Source organism: Dreissena polymorpha, chromosome 14 (genome assembly GCF_020536995.1).
Source record: "Dreissena polymorpha isolate Duluth1 chromosome 14, UMN_Dpol_1.0, whole genome shotgun sequence".
Classification (NCBI taxonomy): Eukaryota; Metazoa; Mollusca; class Bivalvia; order Myida; family Dreissenidae; genus Dreissena; species Dreissena polymorpha.
The window spans coordinates 31,848,999-31,870,887 of NC_068368.1; the positions used below are offsets into that span (position 1 = coordinate 31,848,999).

General features: G+C 34.2%; 1 protein-coding gene across 2 annotated transcripts in view; it reads left to right on the forward strand.

The window, feature by feature from the left end:
* Window positions 1-3,919: 3,919 nt before the first annotated feature.
* LOC127857683 (uncharacterized) overlaps window positions 3,920-21,889 on the forward strand; it is a 32,397-nt gene continuing 14,427 nt past the window's right edge. Inside the window, exons 1-10 of one of the 2 annotated variants that reach the window (XM_052394290.1) lie at window positions 3,920-4,001; window positions 10,754-10,865; window positions 12,379-12,421; window positions 14,421-14,516; window positions 15,263-15,363; window positions 15,839-15,893; window positions 17,043-17,221; window positions 17,570-17,712; window positions 18,003-20,436; window positions 20,979-21,119. In XM_052394290.1, the coding sequence (XP_052250250.1) occupies window positions 10,784-10,865; window positions 12,379-12,421; window positions 14,421-14,516; window positions 15,263-15,363; window positions 15,839-15,893; window positions 17,043-17,221; window positions 17,570-17,712; window positions 18,003-20,436; window positions 20,979-21,119 (3,274 nt within the window). In that variant the 5' untranslated portion in view covers window positions 3,920-4,001; window positions 10,754-10,783. The other variant, XM_052394291.1, reaches the window with a different exon arrangement.

Here is a 21,889-nt window from a genome sequence, read left to right on the forward strand (position 1 = left end):
TACATATATATATATTATGATTTTGTACTGTTTTATTGTGTTTTATGTACAAAAGTGAGACGCTAATAAACTATTCTGTCTGTCTGTCTGTCTGTCTTATCACAATTTCGATGCATTCCAATTAAAATATATCATGTTTTTCACGCCATTTTGAACTCAAGAGACTCACTCTAGTGCGGTCCGTTTAACTTGAATGTCTGTTATACGAATGCAAGATTGCAAAAGCTTCGAAATTTAGCCATTCAAATTATTCTTTATTGAAACTTACTTAATATATAGACGTGTAAATTTATAGTAAAACAGCATTCACTTGAATCATCATGCAACGTTAAGTCTAACAGGTCCTTCGTGTTTATTTTGTCTAAGACGATTGTATTAATATTCAGAGCAGTGACAAGGGAAACATGTTTAAGATGGCATAATATTTTTTCTATATAATAAAATAATAATGTTCAAAAATCCATACTGATGTACACTATTAGCGATCCATAAAAGCATGCAAGTTATGCCTCAAGCACATTTTTGACACGCTAGTTTAACATCTTAAATTATACCTTATGACACCCAGAATTAGGGACCATAAACCATACAGCACAGAATATACGGCCCAGATTTGCACACCATACGGCCCAGATTAGCGGACTATTCGGCCCAGATTAGCTGACCATACGGACCATGTCTGAATTAATACTCGTTTCGTGATTCACTTCCTTCTATATTGTATTAATAATTTAATAAAATATCTAAGTTGCTTAATTACATTAATGACAATATACGTGTTTAAATTTGAACATAATATTCGTTTCGTGTGCCACTTCCTTCAATATTGTATTACTAAATTTAATAAAATAATTAATTAAATTGATGTAATGACATTAATTCCAACATACTTGTTTACATTTGAACATGTTCGGACCGTGCGGATAATGTCTCAATCAATAAGTATTTATAAAAATTACGTCGCAATAAATGACAACTGTTCTATTATTTCATCGTTTAATGACACAAATATGGATAAATTTGTAAATTCCTTCATTAACAAATATCTGTAAAAATACCTTGATAACAATTTTGCGTGATCTATATAGAAACGAATGTACATGAACAAACATTTATTATATACAAGCAAACAAATACTTAGTAAATAGACATATACCTTTACACTCAAGCTAGTGTTCACACAGGTCCATACTATCTACAACACTTCTTCAACAATTCACTCGTACATATCTCTCTCTATACAAACGAATGTTCAATATCAAACATTATATACAAGCAAACTAGCAAACAGACATATACCTTTCCACTCACCCGTTCACACAGGTCCATAAATCTACACAACTTGCGATATAAAAAGCTATAACATAATTTTGAAAACTGAGTTGCGTCTAAGATTATTCGATAGCGAACAACTTCAATGCCTTCAGCGCTTTGATTTACATAAGCGAAGAAGGGGGAATACTAGGTTTAACCATATGACAGGCGGATTAACAGCATAGTAAACTGTTAATTCAACCAGTTTTTAAATGGTGAGATGACTTTTATTTGCAAATAATCGAATTTCTTATACATTTATGAACAGTGTGTTTACCTATTATTGTAGACATATTATCATTATTATTATTCGCCGTATCGCAAAAAATAAGGTCATTTGGGAATACAACAAAAGTATTAAAAACATGTAGTCAACAATTACTTCTTAATTTTACGGTAATATTATAATGTTGGTACTGTTGCTCGATTGGTCATTGTCGGCTTGGGTACTATTTAAATGAGTCCCGGTTACTTTTAAGTATACTTAAATGTACCCTGGGTACGGAATTTCAACGCTAAATTGGTCGTTGTCGGCTTTTTTTGCAAATAAACTGTATATTTATGTCAAAATTCAGTAAAATGGCCTCTATATGATCGAAACTCTTACTTAAAAAAGCATGTTGAGGCAGGTTTGTTCAAAGATAATTTTGTTTCGTATCCCGTAGCTTGTTTTACGACATTGGATTTTGGGCGGGAATACAACTCGGGTACAGTCTTTAAGTATACTTAAGAGTACCCGGGATACATGCAAGTAGTACCCGAGTCGACAATGGCCAATCGATTGGTACTGTCTGGTATAAATGGTGTAGCACTATTGTAGGCATACCGGTATTATGATTATTCGCCGCATCGCAATGATTCGTAGTATCGCAAAAATAAGGAAATGAAACCATCGTATTATGTAGAATTTGACATCGACTATTTTTATCAGACGTTTCTGATAACATTTTGGAGGCCGTTTGTATAATTAATGCTTAATTATTTAATAACATTTTCGTGTTTGTTTGAAGAGAGTTAAATCAACGACCTACGACAAAAACTTGTAATCCACTAATGTGGCTTTATACTTTAAACTCAATGATTCGGAGCCCAAATCATGCAGCAATTTTATATCTTTAATTTCCCCAAAGTAATGTTTACATTTCAAAATACATTTTGTACGTGTATGTACCATAATATATTAAATTGTCAACAACAAAAAAATTACGAGTACCGGGTATAAAGAATATGATGCTATGGTGTACCTTAGCTCACGAAGGAAATATTGGCTGCTGCCGTTGCTTAGGTTCGACGATTATCATACATGTGTTTGAAGATGCGAAAGAATTAAGTGGACACCCAATTCCAAAGTCGTCTTTTTGTAGAAAGCTAAGATGCCAACAGGCCAAGCAGAAAAGGCATATTCAGTGAAAGCTATGGAACCTTTTGGGTCGATACATTGACTAAAGTGAAACCACCAGCAAGCTTCTGGAAAACAGGGCAAAGCTATACGGACCCAAGTTAATATGTTAAAGGGATCTTTTCACGCTTTGGTAAATTGACAAAATTGAAAAAAGTTGTTTCAGATTCGTAAGTTTTCGTTTTAGTTATGATATTTGTGAGGAAACAGTAATACTGAACATTAACCATGCTCTAATATAGCCATTGTATGCGTCTTACGACGATTTTAAAACCTAAAAATTATAAAGCGTTGCAACGCGAAACGATTGAATAATTTGGAGAGTTCTCGGTTTCCTGTAGGGTTTCATGAAATGTCAATATTTTTGTTCGAAAATCTATCGTGTTGAATTTTTATGTACATGTATTATAATTTGTTTAGAATGCATATGGTTTTGTGTTTGAAATACGCTATTAAACAGAATAGAACGGAACAGGTATGTTTTGGTTGTATATTGTGTATTTGGTATGTGAATGTTAACGCTAATGTGAAGGCGATATCACAAGATACACGAACTTCTATTCTACAATTTTATTTAACATATTTACAGGTAGCATAAAAGCGTCCATACAGTTGCCTCGCTTGATAGCTAGTGTGCAGGGCTTATCGCCGAAGCGGGCTTTAGCGGGAACCCTTAACACGTGGTTGATCACGTGGTTGTTATGATATTACAACATGTTATTCACATAAGCATATTACAGCTCATCGTGATCCACAATATAAGACATTGATACATGCGTAAAAAATGAGCAAATTATATGTGTATTATATATTATACTTAATAAATGCATGTTGATGGCAAGTTATTTGCATACGTTCACACTTAATGTATTCAGGGGATAGTCGTTTTTAAAAAAATGGGAGAGTCTTTCTAAAATAAAGGTTGAGTCATTATGAAAAAGCGGGCGAGAATCGACATGTATTTGTACCATAATTATATGATGTGTTTCAATATTTCGAACCCACGAACTCCCGATCGCTAGGCGGACACCTCATCCACTACACCACCGCGATCTCTAATTAGAACAGCTAAATGTTCTATTACATTATTTACATCCTTTCACATTTATAAAAGTGGTGGACGAAATATTGTCGTTTTGAAAAAACAAAGGGCAAGTTGAAATTAGGGGCGAAACGTCAAGGGACAAACCGGTAAGGGAGCGAGTCGTTATCACTGTCTTTCGCGTTTTTTCTTTCTTTCGGGTTTTATTTCGTTGGGCTGCTAATCATCGGCGCCTACTTCAATTATGTAAACATTATTTTATTTCAACCTAAACATGACATCGTTGCCTTTTTAGCACATAATCACAATCGAAAGCTTATATAAAATTGCTACCATGCAATGGAGAAAGTCAGTTTTTCGCCCAATCCTATGTTAAAGGGGCACGTTTTGGTAAAATGACAGATTTGCAAATTTTCGTTTTAGTTCTATTTGTGATGAAACAGTAATACTGAAGATTTACCATGCTCTATAATATCCATTATATGCATCTTTTGAGGATTTAAAAATCGGAAAATTACAAAGTGTTGCAATTATAAAACGATTGAATAATTTGGAGAAAATTTGTTGTTATTGCCACGCTCCGAATTGGAACTGGGGATTATGTGGTTTTCTCGAGTTATGGTCGTTTCGTCCCACTACCAGTTCGAGCCACTGATATTACTGTTGAAAAGGGGTAGCGTTTCGTCCCACTGATAATATATAGCCAGGTGGGTGTGAATAATACCGTATAGGTTTGAATGAAAACGGGAAACTTTTGCACCTGTGATGGTCACCTCTGTGCCATGTAAAAACATCATTGTTTAATTTCAAGATTATTTATTCAGGTTAAATGTATTCTGCATGCGATTTTTCATAATTGAAGATTAAATTCAAATATAATAAATTTAATTAAATATATTTCAGTCAAAGATATATTTTAAAGTTGTCATATATATTATATATAGTACATTAATAATATTGATATGGAATACATACATAAAATAAAACATCACGCCACAAGATATATTTCACATTTTGTACACATATATACACACAATAAAACAGCCTCTTAGCAAAAACAGGACACTACACGTTTTTTTAAACAGATTTCACAAGATTTCCTAAAAAAAAAAAATTACACAAATAAATACATATTCACAAGCAATAAAAACAGCCTTTTATACACGTAGCACATTTATATACAAACAATGAAACAGAGCCTCTTATACACTACATGTTTTTTGTTCAGTTGTTTTTCTTCAGACCTAGTCTTCGTCGTGAACCTGGTCATGGGATGTATCAGGTCCCAGACTTGCAATGCGACTACATGCCCACAGAAGCTGGGTTGTCGTTGTCTCATGGTCCTCATACTGCTCCCATATGAGGAAGAGTTGCCCATGGACTCCTTGGTATTTCTTCCGATGCACGCGTGTCAGGGCGTGCTCAGACACTAGGCGGATCGTCATATCCACCTCGGATGTAACATCCATTGGAACCGGTCAGCTACACTCGCAACACTTCCATTCGACTTCCCCTTTCATCATTTTCCTATACTGCCGTAAACTGACACCAGTCTCACACGACAGATGTTGCCATCTTTCACATTCGTCGCATGATATCGCTCTGTCATTTTCGCTGACATTCCGTTCACAATACACGCACGGATATTCTTCTGCCATTACTGGTTTTGTAAATGAAATGAACAACCCACCTATTATATACTATGTGTTGAACTGTTCAACAGACCTTATTTACTCTTTCAGTGTTCATTACACAGTTTGTACAATCCACACGGCAAATTAATGATAGTTAATAAGTTTACTAATTGACCATTAAAGGCCTGGGTCGCTAATTAATTGTTTGCACTTCGCAAATATAACAGTGGAATGCCTTTAGCGGCACATGCCGCTAATTAATAGTTTTCTGGTTGCTAGTAAAACATAAGCTTTTCTTAACGTAAATGACCAACATTTTATTATTTCTTTATTGAAAATAACTTGTATTATTCTATATCCAATAAATTCATCCAATCGGCATTCTTCATATGTACCACGTGACCGTCCAATATATTCCGGTATTGGATCCAAAAAGTCTGTATTTTTTCCATATTGGACAGTTGAGTACAAGTGCACTAAGCAATTGTTTTATAACGATAAAAGCCGTTACCGAGAAAAAGTATCCGAATGTACTATAATCGATTCACACAGGCGATATTTTGCTTGTATGTCTCTTTTTAATACTTTCCTATTGAAAATATGAGAGGAAATAAAAAAAACGAATCGAGAATGTGATATTTAATTATTTTTTATTGTTAGAAATAAAAAAAAAATGCAAAAGCAAGTGATATTGTTATTGCTAGAAATTGAAAACAAATATGCAACAGCAAAACAAATGACAACTTTAATCCAATGTTAGCCTAATAACATCTAAGTTACAATGATATGCATTTCCATTTTCCATTTTCTGTTCTTCCATCCATTTATCGAAATGCATTTTAAACCACAGTATTTGTTGATAGCGTTTGTACACATGCTCACCATTCTGACCCAAAGGCCAAAACACAATTTACGAATTCGTAATCCTGTCGGAGCGAGTTGTTTTATTCCTATCGAAGTTAACAATTATGCATGACAAACAAACAATCCGAAATACGTTTTGCCTTTTGGATTCGTTCAATGCTATCAAAATGGTATAATTTGCTACTAGATTTATTAAACACTACCACCTCCATATTGTTGTCCATAAAATGCAGAGTCTTGCTTATACTAGTATGTTTCGTCAGAGAAATGACGTCACACAAGATACGTCATAAAGTGCGTAATCAATGAATGAAAATAAAAATACGGAAAGCTGGTTTGGTAATGAGGATATAGAATAAAAAGTTTATTAGACGTTTAAACTGTACAATACGTGATATTTTTGGACTCGCACACAGTTTGAAGTCATATTGGACTCGCCTAACGGCTCGTCCAATATGACTTCAAACTGTGTGCTCGTCCAAATATATCTCCGTATTGTACAGTGAAACGTCTAATAACCTATAATTATTGTTCATTCATGCTTTTTTCTTATTTTTAATTGTAATATATATATATATATATATATATATATATATATATATATATATATATATATATATATATTATGTATATATATACATGATGCATAAAATAAAACACTTCATGTTTTATATTTATTGGACATAATGCACATGGTGCCTAAAATAATAATAACAGCACTTGATGTTTTATATTTATTGAACACAATGCACTCTGCAAACATAATATAATGCAAACAAATAAAACAACAGCACTTTCTGTTTTAAATTTATTGAACATACATGTTATGCACATGGTGCATAAAATAACGACAGAGGTTTATGTTATTAATTTATTGAACATAATGCACTATGCAAACATATTATAATAATAATATTCACATAATCGGCAAAACATGTTTTTGTAAAAAAAAATATCATAAATACATATACACGGATGAATGTAAATAACTGAAACTACACAAAAACGGTAAAATAAACAAGAAAATATTATTATAAATGTTAACACTATTTTAATTTGCTACATCAATATACACCCCATTATGATTCACACCTATACGGTATTATTTACACCATCCTGGCTATTATTCACACCATCCTGGCTATATCTTATCAGTAGGACGAAGCGACCAATCCCTCCCTACACAAATATCAGTGGCTCGAACTGGTAGTGGGACGAAACGACCATCATCTGTTATCTCTGCCTTCTGTCCGTCCGTCCTGGCCACTATCTCCTCCTACACTATTAGCAATAGAACCTTGAAACTTAAACACATGGTAGCTATGAGCATATGTACGACAGTGCAATATTTGGAATTTTGATCTGACCGCTGGTCAAAAGCTGCGGCATGGGGATACGTGTCCGCCTCTGCCGCGCCATTTCAAGTTGACGTTATGTTTCGTGATATTACAATTATTGCTTATAATCTAAAGTATAAAATACATCACACATTGTATGAGCACGGATGGCCAAGTTGTCTAAGCAATATATTTTTACTCCTTGGTGAGCGCAGACTTAACTCAGGTCAATCAACGAGTGGGCTTTCTCCTTACTGTTGCTCACAGTTACAAGTCCACCCATCATTTTCAGTGAGGCTACACCGGAGCCATCTTGTCTGCGGGATTATATGTGAGCTTCAATTTAGGTCTTCTGATAAAGTTACTCCGAGGTATGGGTTTTCTTGGAGTTGTTGATGGATGTGTTTATCAAGTTGGTAGAATTTTGGGGTTTTCTGGTTGATGGTAAGGATATAGGATTTTTCGGCGTTGTATCTCATGCCCCATGTTTTGGCCCAGGTTTCTAGTTTATTCAAATCTTGTAAGATTTGGTGGTCCTGGCAACTTCTGATAGTGCGGTTTAGTAAACAATCATCTGCAAATAGGCAGACTGAGGCTGGTAGATTGTTAATGTGGCAGAGGAATAGCAGGGGGCCAAGGATTGTGCCATGTGGTACACTGGAGTCAACTCTTGCCGGATTCAATTTCTCTCCTTCCACAACAATTTTCATGCTCCTGTCTGTAAGGAAGTCCTCGAGCCAGAGGTTGATGTTACTGTTGACGCAATACAGCTCCAGTTCATGTAAGAGCTTTTTATGTGGGACAGTATCAAAGGCCTTGCTGAAGTCCAGGATAGCCATGTCTATCTGCGCGCCAGAGTTATAGTTAGTAAGAAGGTCGTGGACAGTGGTCAGTAGTCAGTCATTGCGCTTCACAAGAGTAACCAGTACGAAAGCCATGGTTAAGTTAAGTTGGGATGCTGTTTATTTCCAGGTGGTAAAAGATGTGCTTGCATATAATATGTTCAAGGAGCTTGCAGGTTACAAATGTAAGGGAGGCGAGTCTATAATTTTCCGATAGGTGGACGTTGCCTTTTTTGAAAACAGGTGATATGAAGGCATCTTTCCAATCTTGGGGAAGTTTTCCTAAGTTAATGGATATTTTGAAGATTGTTCAGGGCTCTTACTGTTCCCAGACTTTACCGCCAATGGCGATTATTTTATCCAACTGGCTATTACATGTATTTCTTAAAATTGTCGAGAAGAAATGGTGATTATTTTATACACCTACATAAAATAAAAAAATAAAAATTGCCTCTACATGTTTTCCGACCAGTGCGATTGTGTGTAAATCGGGCCATCCAGAAGGAAAAATCGATAACAAGATTACCTGTGTACACACTCGACCCTGTGTATTGTCATATACACGTCAATTAACTTAAGTTACATACCTATACACTTTGTATATTACTTTGTAAAATAAAGTTTAAACTAAAATTATTTTAACAATTCTAGAAGCATCATAAGATTTATCTCTATTGACATATTGCTATATATACTAGTATACAGATACTTCCTGCAAGAGCCGCTGTTTGCTTGAAATGTCCCTTTTTCGAACCTAGAACATGATGGGCCGCCATTTAGATTACATGTTTTTTTGTGTTTGCTGTGAAGTATTAGGTTGATTAAACTTGATTTTATACACATACACGAGACATATTTTTTTTACATGGTTTTTGCCTTTACGAGGAAGAACTGTGAGCTGTATGTATGTCCTCCTTAGTCCTAACTTAAAAGCATTCAAGAAGAAAGTCAAATATTAATGATACCTGATCTTGGGATATTCCAACAAAATATTTTGATCAAACTAAGCAATCAATTTATCATGAGATCTGGGGTGTTTTTAGTTTGTTGATTTCTGCATCACATGAAATTTCTCACATGCTGGAACAGATAATTGTCTCCCAAAAACATTCAATAAACCTGCATGTTTTCAATTTAAAGCAGTGTCTGTGTTTACTTCTATATGTATATAATGGACATTACATCTGCGAAAAGACTTGTGTCCTGCTGGGCAACAAGCTAAAAGCTAAAAAATCAGATCAGCCTTAGTTGAACTCGATTGGTCATTCGAATTTCGAGGATCAGGTTACAGGTACTACTTAAAAGTAATCAGATACTCAGTACACTGCAAAGTACCTGATTACGGAAAGTATACTAAAAAGTTCCCCAGAGTATGGCTGGTTGCCTTGAAGTGTATTTTCTGTTCCAAGGAGACATTTTCATAAGAGTAGTTTCAGGGTAACTTCTGGCTCAAATATGTTTTAGCCGATCTTTTCACCGCTGTTAAAAAGTTGTTGCTGGTTTTGGTCAGTCATGATTGAAATTGGACAGATTTCAGATTCTTTTTAACCAGGTTTTCCGAAGGAAAAAACTGGTTATTAGATTGGCGAATGCGGGCTGGCGGGCTGGCTGGCGGGCGGGCGGAACAAGCTTGTCCGGGCAATAACTTTGTCGTTCATTGTGAGATTTTAAAATCATTTGGCACATTTGTTAACCATCATTAGACGGTGTGTCGCGCGAAAAAATTACGTCAATATCTCCAAGGTCAAGGTCACACTTTGAGTTCAAAGGTAAAAAATAGCCATAAAAGAGCTTGTCTGGGCTATAACTATTTCATTCATTATGAGATTTTAAAATCATTTGGCACATTTGTTCACCATCATGGTACGGTGTGTCGCACGAAAGAATCACGTCAATATCTCCAATGTCAAGGTCGCCACGACTAAAAATAGATTTATTTTAAAACAAACTTACAAAGGGGGTTAATTTTGTTTGTTCATTTCAAAAGTTCAGTTTGAGTTGTCTCCCTTTATCAGATTTGTTTTCACAATGAAAACCTGGTTTTGTGACAATTTTGTCCCTTGTTAAATGATATTTCTCCATTAGAAGCAAGAACTTAATCAATATGATTATAACTTAACATAACAGTTGAGCTTTTAACTGCATTAACTTCCTCGTTCTCGCATCAGTCCAACAGTTTAATCAGACACCTTTAAAAAAACTCGTAAAGTGCTTCACAGTTGATGTTCTGCTGCTTTTAGATTTTATTTATTTCTAGTTGATATGAGAATCATTGTACATGAAACATAATTCTATGAGGAACTCTAACATGTTTATTGCAGGTGATTGTCTCCTAGCAGACTGTACCCAGCATGATGGAAGCAACCACTCATACTCTGCAGATTGAGCAGATGCTTAAGAAGATCTACTCAGTTCATAAGGACTATGTCAAAGGTAATCATCTGCAGTCATCAAGATTAGCTCTTTTGATTGGGCTAGCCCGAATTGTTATGTAAACACTGATCATTGAGACCAAGAAAATCAAGAATCTGAGCCAGCCTGGTTCAAATTTTGCCAGTGCAGGGTTTTGTGCTTATTTAACCTGTTAAGGTTTTTTGGTGACAAAAATGATGGCGATGTATTCTTCATACTCTTTTACAGCTTTAGTTTATTGTTTTACTTAAACAAGCGTAAGTTTTATAAATAAGATATTCAACATTATGCATTTATGTTTTTATGTAAAAATAAGAAATTAAAATGTCTGCACACATTTAAGACTTGCAAATATGTACATGTACTAATGAGTATTGTGTTTGAGATTTGAATGCTCTCCAATAAGAAGGAGTATATAATTTTTTATCCATCCGTCAGAATTCAAATTATATGTAATTGATGTTGAAGGTGTCTGAAAAAACCTACTCTGCTAATTAAATGCATCATACTTAACGACAGTCTGCCTTGAACTAATGATCCATATTTGATGTAATTTTATACGTTGCATCCCTATATACAGAGCTCCAGATAAGATGCGTATCTGCGTATTTACGCATTGAAAAATTAACAAAAACGCTTTAAAAATCGACACAGTACGTAACATTACGCAATACAATTCTTGGTTCGTAATTTTAATTGATTAAAGTGCGTAACCGTTTTCACCAATAATCCAGTTGATTTTTTAGTGTAAGTAAACCTTTGAATCAAAAGTAAATCAATCAAAATAAGCTTGTAATAAAAATGGCGGCCCATCATGTTTGTGGACCAAAAAGGGACGTTTTAAGCGACCAGCGGCTCCTGCAGAAATATTTTAAGAGAGTTTGTTCATATCATCATTTTAAATTCATTCTGTTTGCATTTATTATTATTAATAACAAATAATAACATTTCTAGATTAAAAATGCCATGCATTATAAATGTCAGTTTTCTATGGAAATGGAAAATACCCCTCAATATTCCAAAATACCCTTTATGGCTGAAACAAATAGGTAAAATATGCTTTAACAATAATACCAGGGGGTAAAATACCCTTTAGACTTTATCATTATCTGGAGCTCTGCCTATATATATGGTGCACATGCACAAATTGTCAGGTCACATAACTCGTTAATATTTTTTGGGAGACAGTCAGTATTTATAAACATTCAATTTGAAAAAGGACATTGCTGTTGCAGTGCAATATCTTAAGAAATAATTAGTCAATTTTTAATATCTATTTGCTGCTTCCAAACCATGCACATTTTGTCGGGTACAATGTAGTTGGTTCATTGATCTTAGATGCAGTTATCGCCCTTTGATTACTAATTTCTCATGCTTCCAAACAACCCATCCATTGAAAAAGTCCAATATTTGCAGCTTCCACTGGTTTCTTTATGTAATTGTAATTTCCACTAACAAATTCCTTATGACAGCCTTATCTGTTGCATATCCTTAAAAATATTAAAACGTTTATTCTTTCTGATATCTCTTCTAGTGACGCAGAATGTTTCATCGCAGAGGACAGTTGCAATTAAAAGGTATTATTTATCATAGAATATATTTTTTCTGTATATATTTGTAAAAATTCAATTTGCTGCAGTTTGTGTATTCCATTCTAATACATGATTATAATTAGCTCACCTGAGCACATGGTGAGCTTTTGTGATTGCCATTTGTCTGTAGTGCGTTTTGCAATGTTGTGCAAAATTTAGTCAGAAGATTTGTACCATTGATATCTTGGATGAGTTTGAACATGGTTTTAGTTGGTTGAAAAACATGGCTGCCAGGGGGCGGGGCATTTTTCTTTTTATGGCTAGTATAGGTAAACCTTGTTAAGACTCAAGAGGCCACATTTATTGTCTGATCATCATGAAACTTAGTAAGAAGATTTGCCCTAATAATATTTTAGACAGGTTCGAAAATGGTTTGAGTTTCTTGAAAAACATGGCTGCCAGGGGGCAAGGATTTTTTCCTTATATAGCTATAGTAAAACCTTGGTTAACACTTTAGAGGTCACATTTATTGTCCAATCTTCATGAAACTTCTTCAGTACATGATTTGTTGTAATGATTTCTTCGATGAGTATGAAAATGGTTCTGGTCTGTTGAAAAACATGTCGGCCAGGAGTCGGGAATTTATCCTTATATTGCTATAGTAAAACCTTGTTAGCACTCTAAAAGTTGAATTTATAGTTCACTCAAAAGATTCATAAAACTCGGTCAGAACATTTTTTGTAATGATATCTTGGGCTGCACAGAACAGATTAGTTCCTCTGTATCTCAGGTGAGCGACTTTGGGCCTTTCAGGCCATTTTGTTCATTTTTTCCTCTATCTAATGTGTTGATTATGGAAATTTTAACCCTCTATCATCGTGATAAATGTTGACATCAATTTGATTTTTACATAGTTTAGAAAAGCCTAAAATTATTTGAGCCTCCTCGCTCTGTGAAAAAGGGGTTTAATCAGAGCTCCAGATAAAGTTTTGTGAAATTTCTGACGTTACTACCAGGTTTTCAAAAAGAATTCACAACTCTGAAATTTTATTCTTAACGTTACTACTAAGTTTTGGAAAATAATTCTTAACTTTTCTAAATGACCTAAAAATCAATAATAATAGTTATTTTTATGCAAAAAATCAAAATAAACATACTAGCAACTTTATTTATACAAGTTCAACAGTGTCTATTCAGTATTATACAATTTTTTTTTTCAAATACCTTCATATGCCCAAACTGTGCTTAGATTGCATGCCTTCGATGAATTTTTACATATTTCACAATTAAAACGGGTCTCCCCTTCAATATTTTCAACGATTAGCCACGGGAATTGTCCCTTCCACTCGTTCAATGTTTTTTTGTTTAAGTTTGGACTCGTGTTGCGTTTATTTTTAGCTTTTCCGACTGTTTCCGCAACTAAACATACAGCATCGTTTAGGATCTTTTCTATAATGTCTTTCTTAACATTCAACTTCGGCTCACCTTGCGTACAATATGTTAAAAGCATGTTTTTGCACGCTTTGCAGTTTTTTAAGACGCTCTCTGGGCGCCGCCATTGGTTTTTGACAGATAGACTGTACAAGCCGCTTTTATTGGGAAAAAAGCGCTTTGTTCAACAAACCCGATAACCATTCTATATAAGCACCGAAAAAATCTTTAATACGCGAATAGAACTCAATAAAAGTCGATACAAACCGATGTAAAAATAATATTCGTAACTTGATTTTGTAATTCTTAATGGTGCGACAAGATTTTAAAATAAATACGTAACGGACTTGAAAATAATTTTAATTACGAAAGTACGACCCTTATCTGGAGCTCTGTTAAATGCATGTGCGTAGAGTTGTCCCAGATTAGCCTGTGCATTCCCTACAGGCTAATAAGGGACGACACTTTCTGTCTATACTAGATTTTTGCTAATAAGAGACATCTTTTTACTTGGTAACTAAAAATACAATAAAAGCGGAAAGTTTCATGGTTGATTAATGATAAGCCTGGCTCAATTACAAGTACCAGTTCTGTTTTGATGTTTCCTTTATAGACTGGAGGAAAAGGTGGATTCCCTGCAGAAACAGAACGATGAATTACTGCTGGAGAACAAAAAACTGCACACCCTCGTTGCTAGTGGCAACACCAGGTGAGTAGAGTCGCCATGGAATCTTAATCATTTATGCAAGGTGGCAGATGTATTAAAAATCAGGGCTTTCATTGTCTGTTTCTTAATTTTTGTGTTATTATTTGTAAGCTTGGAATTTGAATGTTAAGGCCTTTGGTTTTGGAAGTTTTTCTGATAACTATAATTGGAAGATTTGATAGTGCAGGACTCAAGTCATGTACTTTTGAATATCTGAAGTGATATAACAATGAATTCAAGGTAAGTGCTATATTAATAAGTAGAATTTGTAATGCCTGGACATTGTTAGTTGAAATTGTTATGTTCAAACTTTTGTTTTTAACACATACATTTATAACTTTTAAAATCCTAGCTTGCTTATTGTTAAAATTCTTATATATATATATATATATATATATATATATATATATATATATATACATATGTAGATATATATATAATAACACATTTATTCTTTGAAATTAACAATAATCAACAATTTTCATCCATTTCATCACATGAGCCTCATTCTGGGAGAACTGGGCTTAATGCATATGAATAAAGTGTCATACCAGATTAGCCTGTGCAATCCACACAGTCTAATCAGGGACAACACTTTCCGCTTTTATTGCATTTTTTTGTTAAAGGAAAGTCTCTTCTAAACAAAAATCCAGTTTATGCCAAAAGTGTCTCCCCTGATTAGCCTGTGCAGACTGCACCTGAAGGAACCTAATATGTACGGATGCAAGCGAACAGAGCTATTATTTCAGGGGAGGCAACTGTTGTGATGCGATACGACAGTCCCTGGAGTCAGTCATTAACACATACCAGAAGCTGGTCTCGGAGAGAGATGCAAGGATCAAACAACTTGGTATTCACTCACAGAGATATTTGTTGTCAAAAAAACTATATTTTTCTCATACTTGCTCGCAAAATTATCTTTAAAGTTTTGCCCTTCTTGGTTTGTTTAAACTCTATGTGAGTATTAATTTGTATTAATTTTTATTTATCAGTAATATATGTGTTTTTGTTGTTGTCAGCTACTAAGGAATAGTAAAGCTATCCATACGCAACGTTGTTTTGTGTATGTTTAAATACTTATAACCATAATAAAACTCACATATTTAAGCACCAACAGTAAAGTAATGGCACCTTATAATTCCATATTTCTTTCTTTAATTTATATTTTGACAATCATTTGCATGACATTTCCTGAGTTATACTATACCTGTGACATTTCCTTACAATACCCTTATTTGCATATAATAAATAATAAAATATTCAGCATAACAATGTTTCATTATCATTTCTTTTCATATCCACTGTTGATTTTGATTTCTTCTCAGAGCACGACCTTCTGAAGATACAAGTGGAGAGACTACCTGGCACTGTAGCTGAAAAGTAAGTATTCATTTTAAAACTTGCGACCTGTTGTCACAAAACTTCTTAGGGAAATCTTAACCTACTATGCAGAATCCTGGATTTTCCGCTTACAAAAAGGAAAAAAACGAGTCTTGTTCTGAGAAAACTGGGCATAATGCATGTGCGTAAAGTGTCGTCCCAGATAAGCCTGTGCAGTCCACACAGGCTAACCAGGGACGACACTTTCCACCTTTATATTTTTCGTTTAAATGTACATGTAGTCTCTTTTTAGAGAAAATCCAATTTAAGCGGAAAGTGTCGTCCCTGATAAGACTGTGCAGACTGCACTTGACGCACATGCATTATGCCCATTTTTCTCAGAACACGACTCAAACAATTGTTTTAGCAAATATTTATGTGTTTAACTTTTTGATGTAAAACTAAGTACTATTACTACACATGAAATAGCAACAGATGTAAGAAATTGTTTGAATTAAAGAAAATTCCCTAAAGAGTTTTGTGAACACAAACGTGTCTACACATTTTAATGCCCCCTATTTTCAAGAGATGGAGCCATATATTATAATTAAAGATTGCCTAAGTGATGAAACTTTACCTTTGAAATAAATTTGTTATTTGATAAAGTTGGAATAAAAATAACCAAACTTTGTTATAGTGACAAAAAATAAGCAGATTTTGAAATTAACTGTTCTAATGTCCACCTGCATTTAAACTTTCTTAAAAGATTTCAGAAGATGGCATGTGCCTTCAATGCTTGAATACATTTTTTCTGGGTGCTTATTTATTCATAGAGGGCATTATTATATTGGTTTGCATATTTGTAGTTACTTGACTTTTGAAGCTGAAATTCGGTCCTTATAAGAACGATGCTTCTTTATGACAGTTATTATAGGACTGCAAATCATAGATTGTATTGATATTGCAACTTTAAAGGGTGTTGTTTGGTTGGTTGATTGTCTTCAAAATTGGATTGGGAACCAATTATATGTTGCTTTTATCATTTATAAGTACGAAATTTTGCCAACCTATTCTGCCATTGTCAATCAATTAATTAAATCAATTTAAGTAACATGATGTATTTTAGTGAATATGGGTTTCCATTATAGGTTTTCTGTGACTTTTTCCAAACTTTTAAACCATAAAACATTGCAATTTGACCTCTTCAAGGTCAATGTGGGAGACAGGGGTGACCTTGACCCAAGATGACCTTCCAGACTCGACCTGTCGTACGACTCCAGAGTCTACCAAGAATACTAGCCTGGCGGCACCAAGAAACTGTTCAGCAACTAACACTGACTCACGATCAGTCAATAGTGTCATCACTGACTCAGGAAAACTAGAAACAGGTGATACAAAAATAAATTAAAATGCTCATATCTGAAATGTATTAACAACCATTATAATTATAATCTATTGGTTCAAATGAAATTGTAATCCTTAACTGAAAAAGTAAATTATTATTTTGTTGTTGTTTAGAAAATACAATGTCGATTTGTTGTAAAGGATCAATAAGACAATGTGAGGTACAAAAACCAGGGTGTAAATGTTATAGTTGGCTGAAAATTTACCATCAGTTTCAGACTATAATCCCAAAACGTTTTGTTTAGAGTATTTTGTAAAATACCAATTTGTTTTATTTTACATGTTCAAATGGCCCCCCCACGTTCAACTTCACGCACAATTTACTGTTTCAGAATCCTCCATTGATGTCTCGCCAAATGGTAGGGTTGAAAAGGAAAATACCAGCCTTCAACTGTATACAGAAGAGGTATCCCCGACTGAAGAACGAAAGTTGAAACTGCATAAGAGAGATAAGAAGCGGAAGAGGTTTTCTGAAGTAAGTGCATTTAATTTACCTAGGTTTTCATTCTTATTGATATATGGTACATTTATAGCCCTATCATCAGAAATGTTGCTTTGAAATTGGAACCAATGTCAACTGGCAAAATTGTCAATCACCAAAAAAGCCCTGAAAATTGTTATTAATCATATGTATTTATTTGCTAAAATTTCTCATATGCTTCTCATATTGTACATTGTAAATATATGACTTGCCTATAATGTAAATGTATTTTAACTTGTACAAGTATCATAGTTTTTGTTATGTTCAATATGCTTATTTTTAAGGAAACTTCTCCAGATGTTAAGAGGACCAAATCTTCAACTATGCTTGATACAGAAACCCCCATACTTGGTAAACAAGAGGATGTAAGAGACACAACCATGGCTGACATGAGAGTAACTCACACGGCTGACAAGGATAAACATGAGGTCAGGAAAAAACAAGAAACCTGTAGCACAAAGAATAATTCAATTAGAGTTAGTGACAAAAAAGATTCCAGAATTGCTGTAATCGGAAGCAAAGTCTTGGCATCTGATACATTGGGAGCAAACACTGAAACAGGCTTTAGTGAAGTGGATGGAACATTTAGAAAAGATGGTAAAGGGAAATCAAAGATCAAGAAGAGCATTGTCGATGATACTGTTCTCTGTATTCCAGAAACAATGGCCATCGAATATGACACGGATTATAATGATGATTTAGAGCAGGGTTTCAAACCAGATCTGTCAAAAATTGCAGAAGTGACTGAACACTCAGTTCAGGCAAGTTTTGCAAGTGATAGAGCAAAAGAGTCTAGAACAAAACTGGCTAGGTCTATGCATTCAAAAGATGATGTAGATTATGAGGATGAGGAGGAAGAATATGTTGATAATAATGATGAGAGTTTAAACGTTTCTGCAGCTTTAAAGCTTATAGAGGGAAAGGATGATAGTGGGAAAGGAAATGGTACAGAAATTTCAGTTAACAACTCTGTAAATGGAAAAGTGACTAGGAGGAAGGATAAAGACAAACATGGGGAAAGTGAATCTTGTATGGAATTCAGTTTAAGGAGCGAGTTAGCCAGCCCAGAATGTGAGGAACCAATAAAAGATAAGAGTGATTTGCTTGAAACTGAACATAACTCGAAATGTTCATCTAAAACTTATCCAAGTGAAACTATGAATGAAAGCAAAGCTGTTCCGTCTCAGACATTTGGTAAAAAGAAGCGAAATCCTCAAACTCCTAAAATTGTCGGAAATAGCTGCAAAAACATGCATGAAGTTGAAGCCTTGTTTGAAACTCCCCCAAAAGGAGATAAAAGGCTTACCAATGAAGCTGGTGATGTTTCGATGACAAGGTATTCAAATAGAATTTCAAACAAATGTTTGATTAGTTTGAATGAAACTGAAGAGGTAATTTTGCGAAGGTCCCCTAGAAAGCACAAGTCTTCTTTGGTAAGAGATAAAGATTTGTCTAAAGCTGGCAGTAAAGCAATTTCCTTCGAGGATGCTAAGGTGGATATTGGGCAAGACATGCTAGGTGACATAGATGATCATGATGTTACACTGGCACCTGAAGGTCATGACAAGACCGTTGCTATAAATGATGAGAATACTAATACCTGTTTTGACAATCAGTCTGTTGATTTTTATAATATTGTTCCGGTTCAAAATGGTGTACTTAACAGTAGCAAAACATTCCAAGTTAAGGCTAGGAGACCTAAACATTGTAGAAGCCTGGACAAAAATGATATGACAGGTGTGTGTGATGATGATAAACAAATGAAATCAAGTGAGAAAAATAATGCAATATCAGATAAGAAGATGCATGAAATCAATCAATATTGTAATGTAACTTTGAAATCACCCTCCCTATTACAAACATCGAAACTTGTACGAACAAATATACCTTCCAATGACAATGCAGGTGTAGTGTTGAGTGTTGAAGATCCACTGAGGAGTCCAAGTGTACAAAGTAATGAGTCTATTTCTGAGAGTGAGTCACCATTGCTTATAAAAAATACTAAGAAAAAACATGCAAAATTGCATGAAAATCTTCCGAATATAGGCACAATGGAAGGGGAAAAGGGGTCAAAGATTAAAGAAAGTAAAACTGCAAAGGTCAATTTAAGGTCATCTCAGTCATATGAAGATCTAGATCAAGGTCAACAAAAAAAGAAGGCGGGTTCAAGATCCAAAATTAATACATTAACAGTGGAATCAGGGGAAAGTTCACATGTACAAAAATTGAAGAACCTTCATCAGACAACACTTACTCAGGCCTTTTTCAGTCCAAAAAAGACCAGAAAGTTGATAGACGATGATAAAAACTTACAATTGGCTTTGAAACTGTCTTTAGCTGAGAGTAGCCATAAAGAGCCAATTACTATAGTGGATGATGTTGAGTCAGAGATAAGAGAAAACATAGGGAAAGCAGTTTCACCTTTTAAAAAGCCAGGGCCTAGAAAGGAAGGAATGTCAAGGAAAAAGAAACATGCCTTGACAAGTGATCAACACGCAGATCAGGGAAACAGCAAAATACTAGCACAAAATGCAGAAAACCGTAGACATGTATTACAAGAAATTAAGGGTGAAGGTCATGAGAGAAATAACATGGGGCTGGGAAATGATGTCAATGTGCAAAGATGTTGCAGGGAAAACTTAAATGGAAGTTTGGATCCAGAGGCAGAACTGTCTGAACTTTGTAAAGGGCCAGAAACCTTTCCTTCTTTGGATACAGGTATGTACTTATACATGTGTACTAAAAAGAAATTATGCTTGGTCTAAATATGATTTTAATTTCAATAAAATATTGATAAAAAATCTACACAACAAAACAGTATTTCAAATTTATTTTGAAAGTTTTTAAGGGATATAATAACTGATTTGCTCAACTATTTTTTGAATCTGTTTACTGTTGAAACACTTTATTACCAACATATTCTTTAATATATATATATATAGATTAAAGGGATTTATTTTATAAATTATGTTGGGACATACAGCCATATAATTCAGTAGCACTTTATGATATAAATTTAAAAATGCATTTACACATGCACTTGTAAGAAATTGTAATACTTTGATGTATAATCATAATTTTCTTATTGTTAATAATGTTTTATTTTCCAAATTGCATGGTTTATTGCGTGTTTATTTTCAATCCAAAAGACGAAGGCTGTAAAACATAAAGCAAAAAGGATCATTGTTAACAGAAAAATGCACGCAACCATGGCCAATAGTTAGTTTCTATAATTCTCAGCTTATATTCTTTGCCTGTAGATTTCTGCTCTGAGGACCTGGCTCACAACTCACAGAGCTTGCCTCGCACATCTACGCTGGCTGTGGACACCCAGGAGATACCTTGTAGCTCCACTAGTGTCAAGTTTCCTGCACGTCGGAAGGTGCACAAGAAAATAGAAGGTATTAACTATTGAGAGTTTTAGACTATCAGGGGTCTCACTACTATGATTTTAAGAGAGGGGTCTTAGGACTCCTTATGTGCAAACAGTTAGAAAAAGTATTTCAGAAGGAAAAAGTATTTCAGAAGGAAAAAGTATTTCAGAAGGAAAAAGTATTTCAGAAGGAAAAAGTCCCATAAAAAAGTACAAACGTCTTCAAATTTTCAGCAAAATAATCCATTAGTGTAAGTATGAAAATACAGATAATACATAATATAACTTGTTTCTTTTATTAAATTAAAACCCATTTTATACAATTCCTTTCTTTAATATTCAGTTTTAATCTGGGGTCATGATACAATTGATTAAATGCACACTGTAAATCCAATACAATGCTTATGTTGGTGTCAAAGCCATTAACCTGTGTTACAAATAAAAACTCATTTGAAGTAAGTTCAGTGCTCTTAATGTGATGCGTTTTTATCATTTGCAAAAACATGAATATAAACTCTACGGTATTTGTTACGGGATATAAACTGTTTATTAGCATATATTAACATATGATAATCCATTTAACCACAAATTCAATTAAAGAAATAAATAGTTCTGGGCAATATTGAAGATGACTGTGTTTAAGAATTTCTTAAGCACAAAAGTATGCAATATCCTAAGCTTACAGTGTTAATGGTACAGGAGTTTTCCAATTGAACAATTCAACATGCACAAAGCAGGTAACACTATGTGCTCGCAACACCCACTGTTTAGATTAAATTATAACAACAAATGGATGAG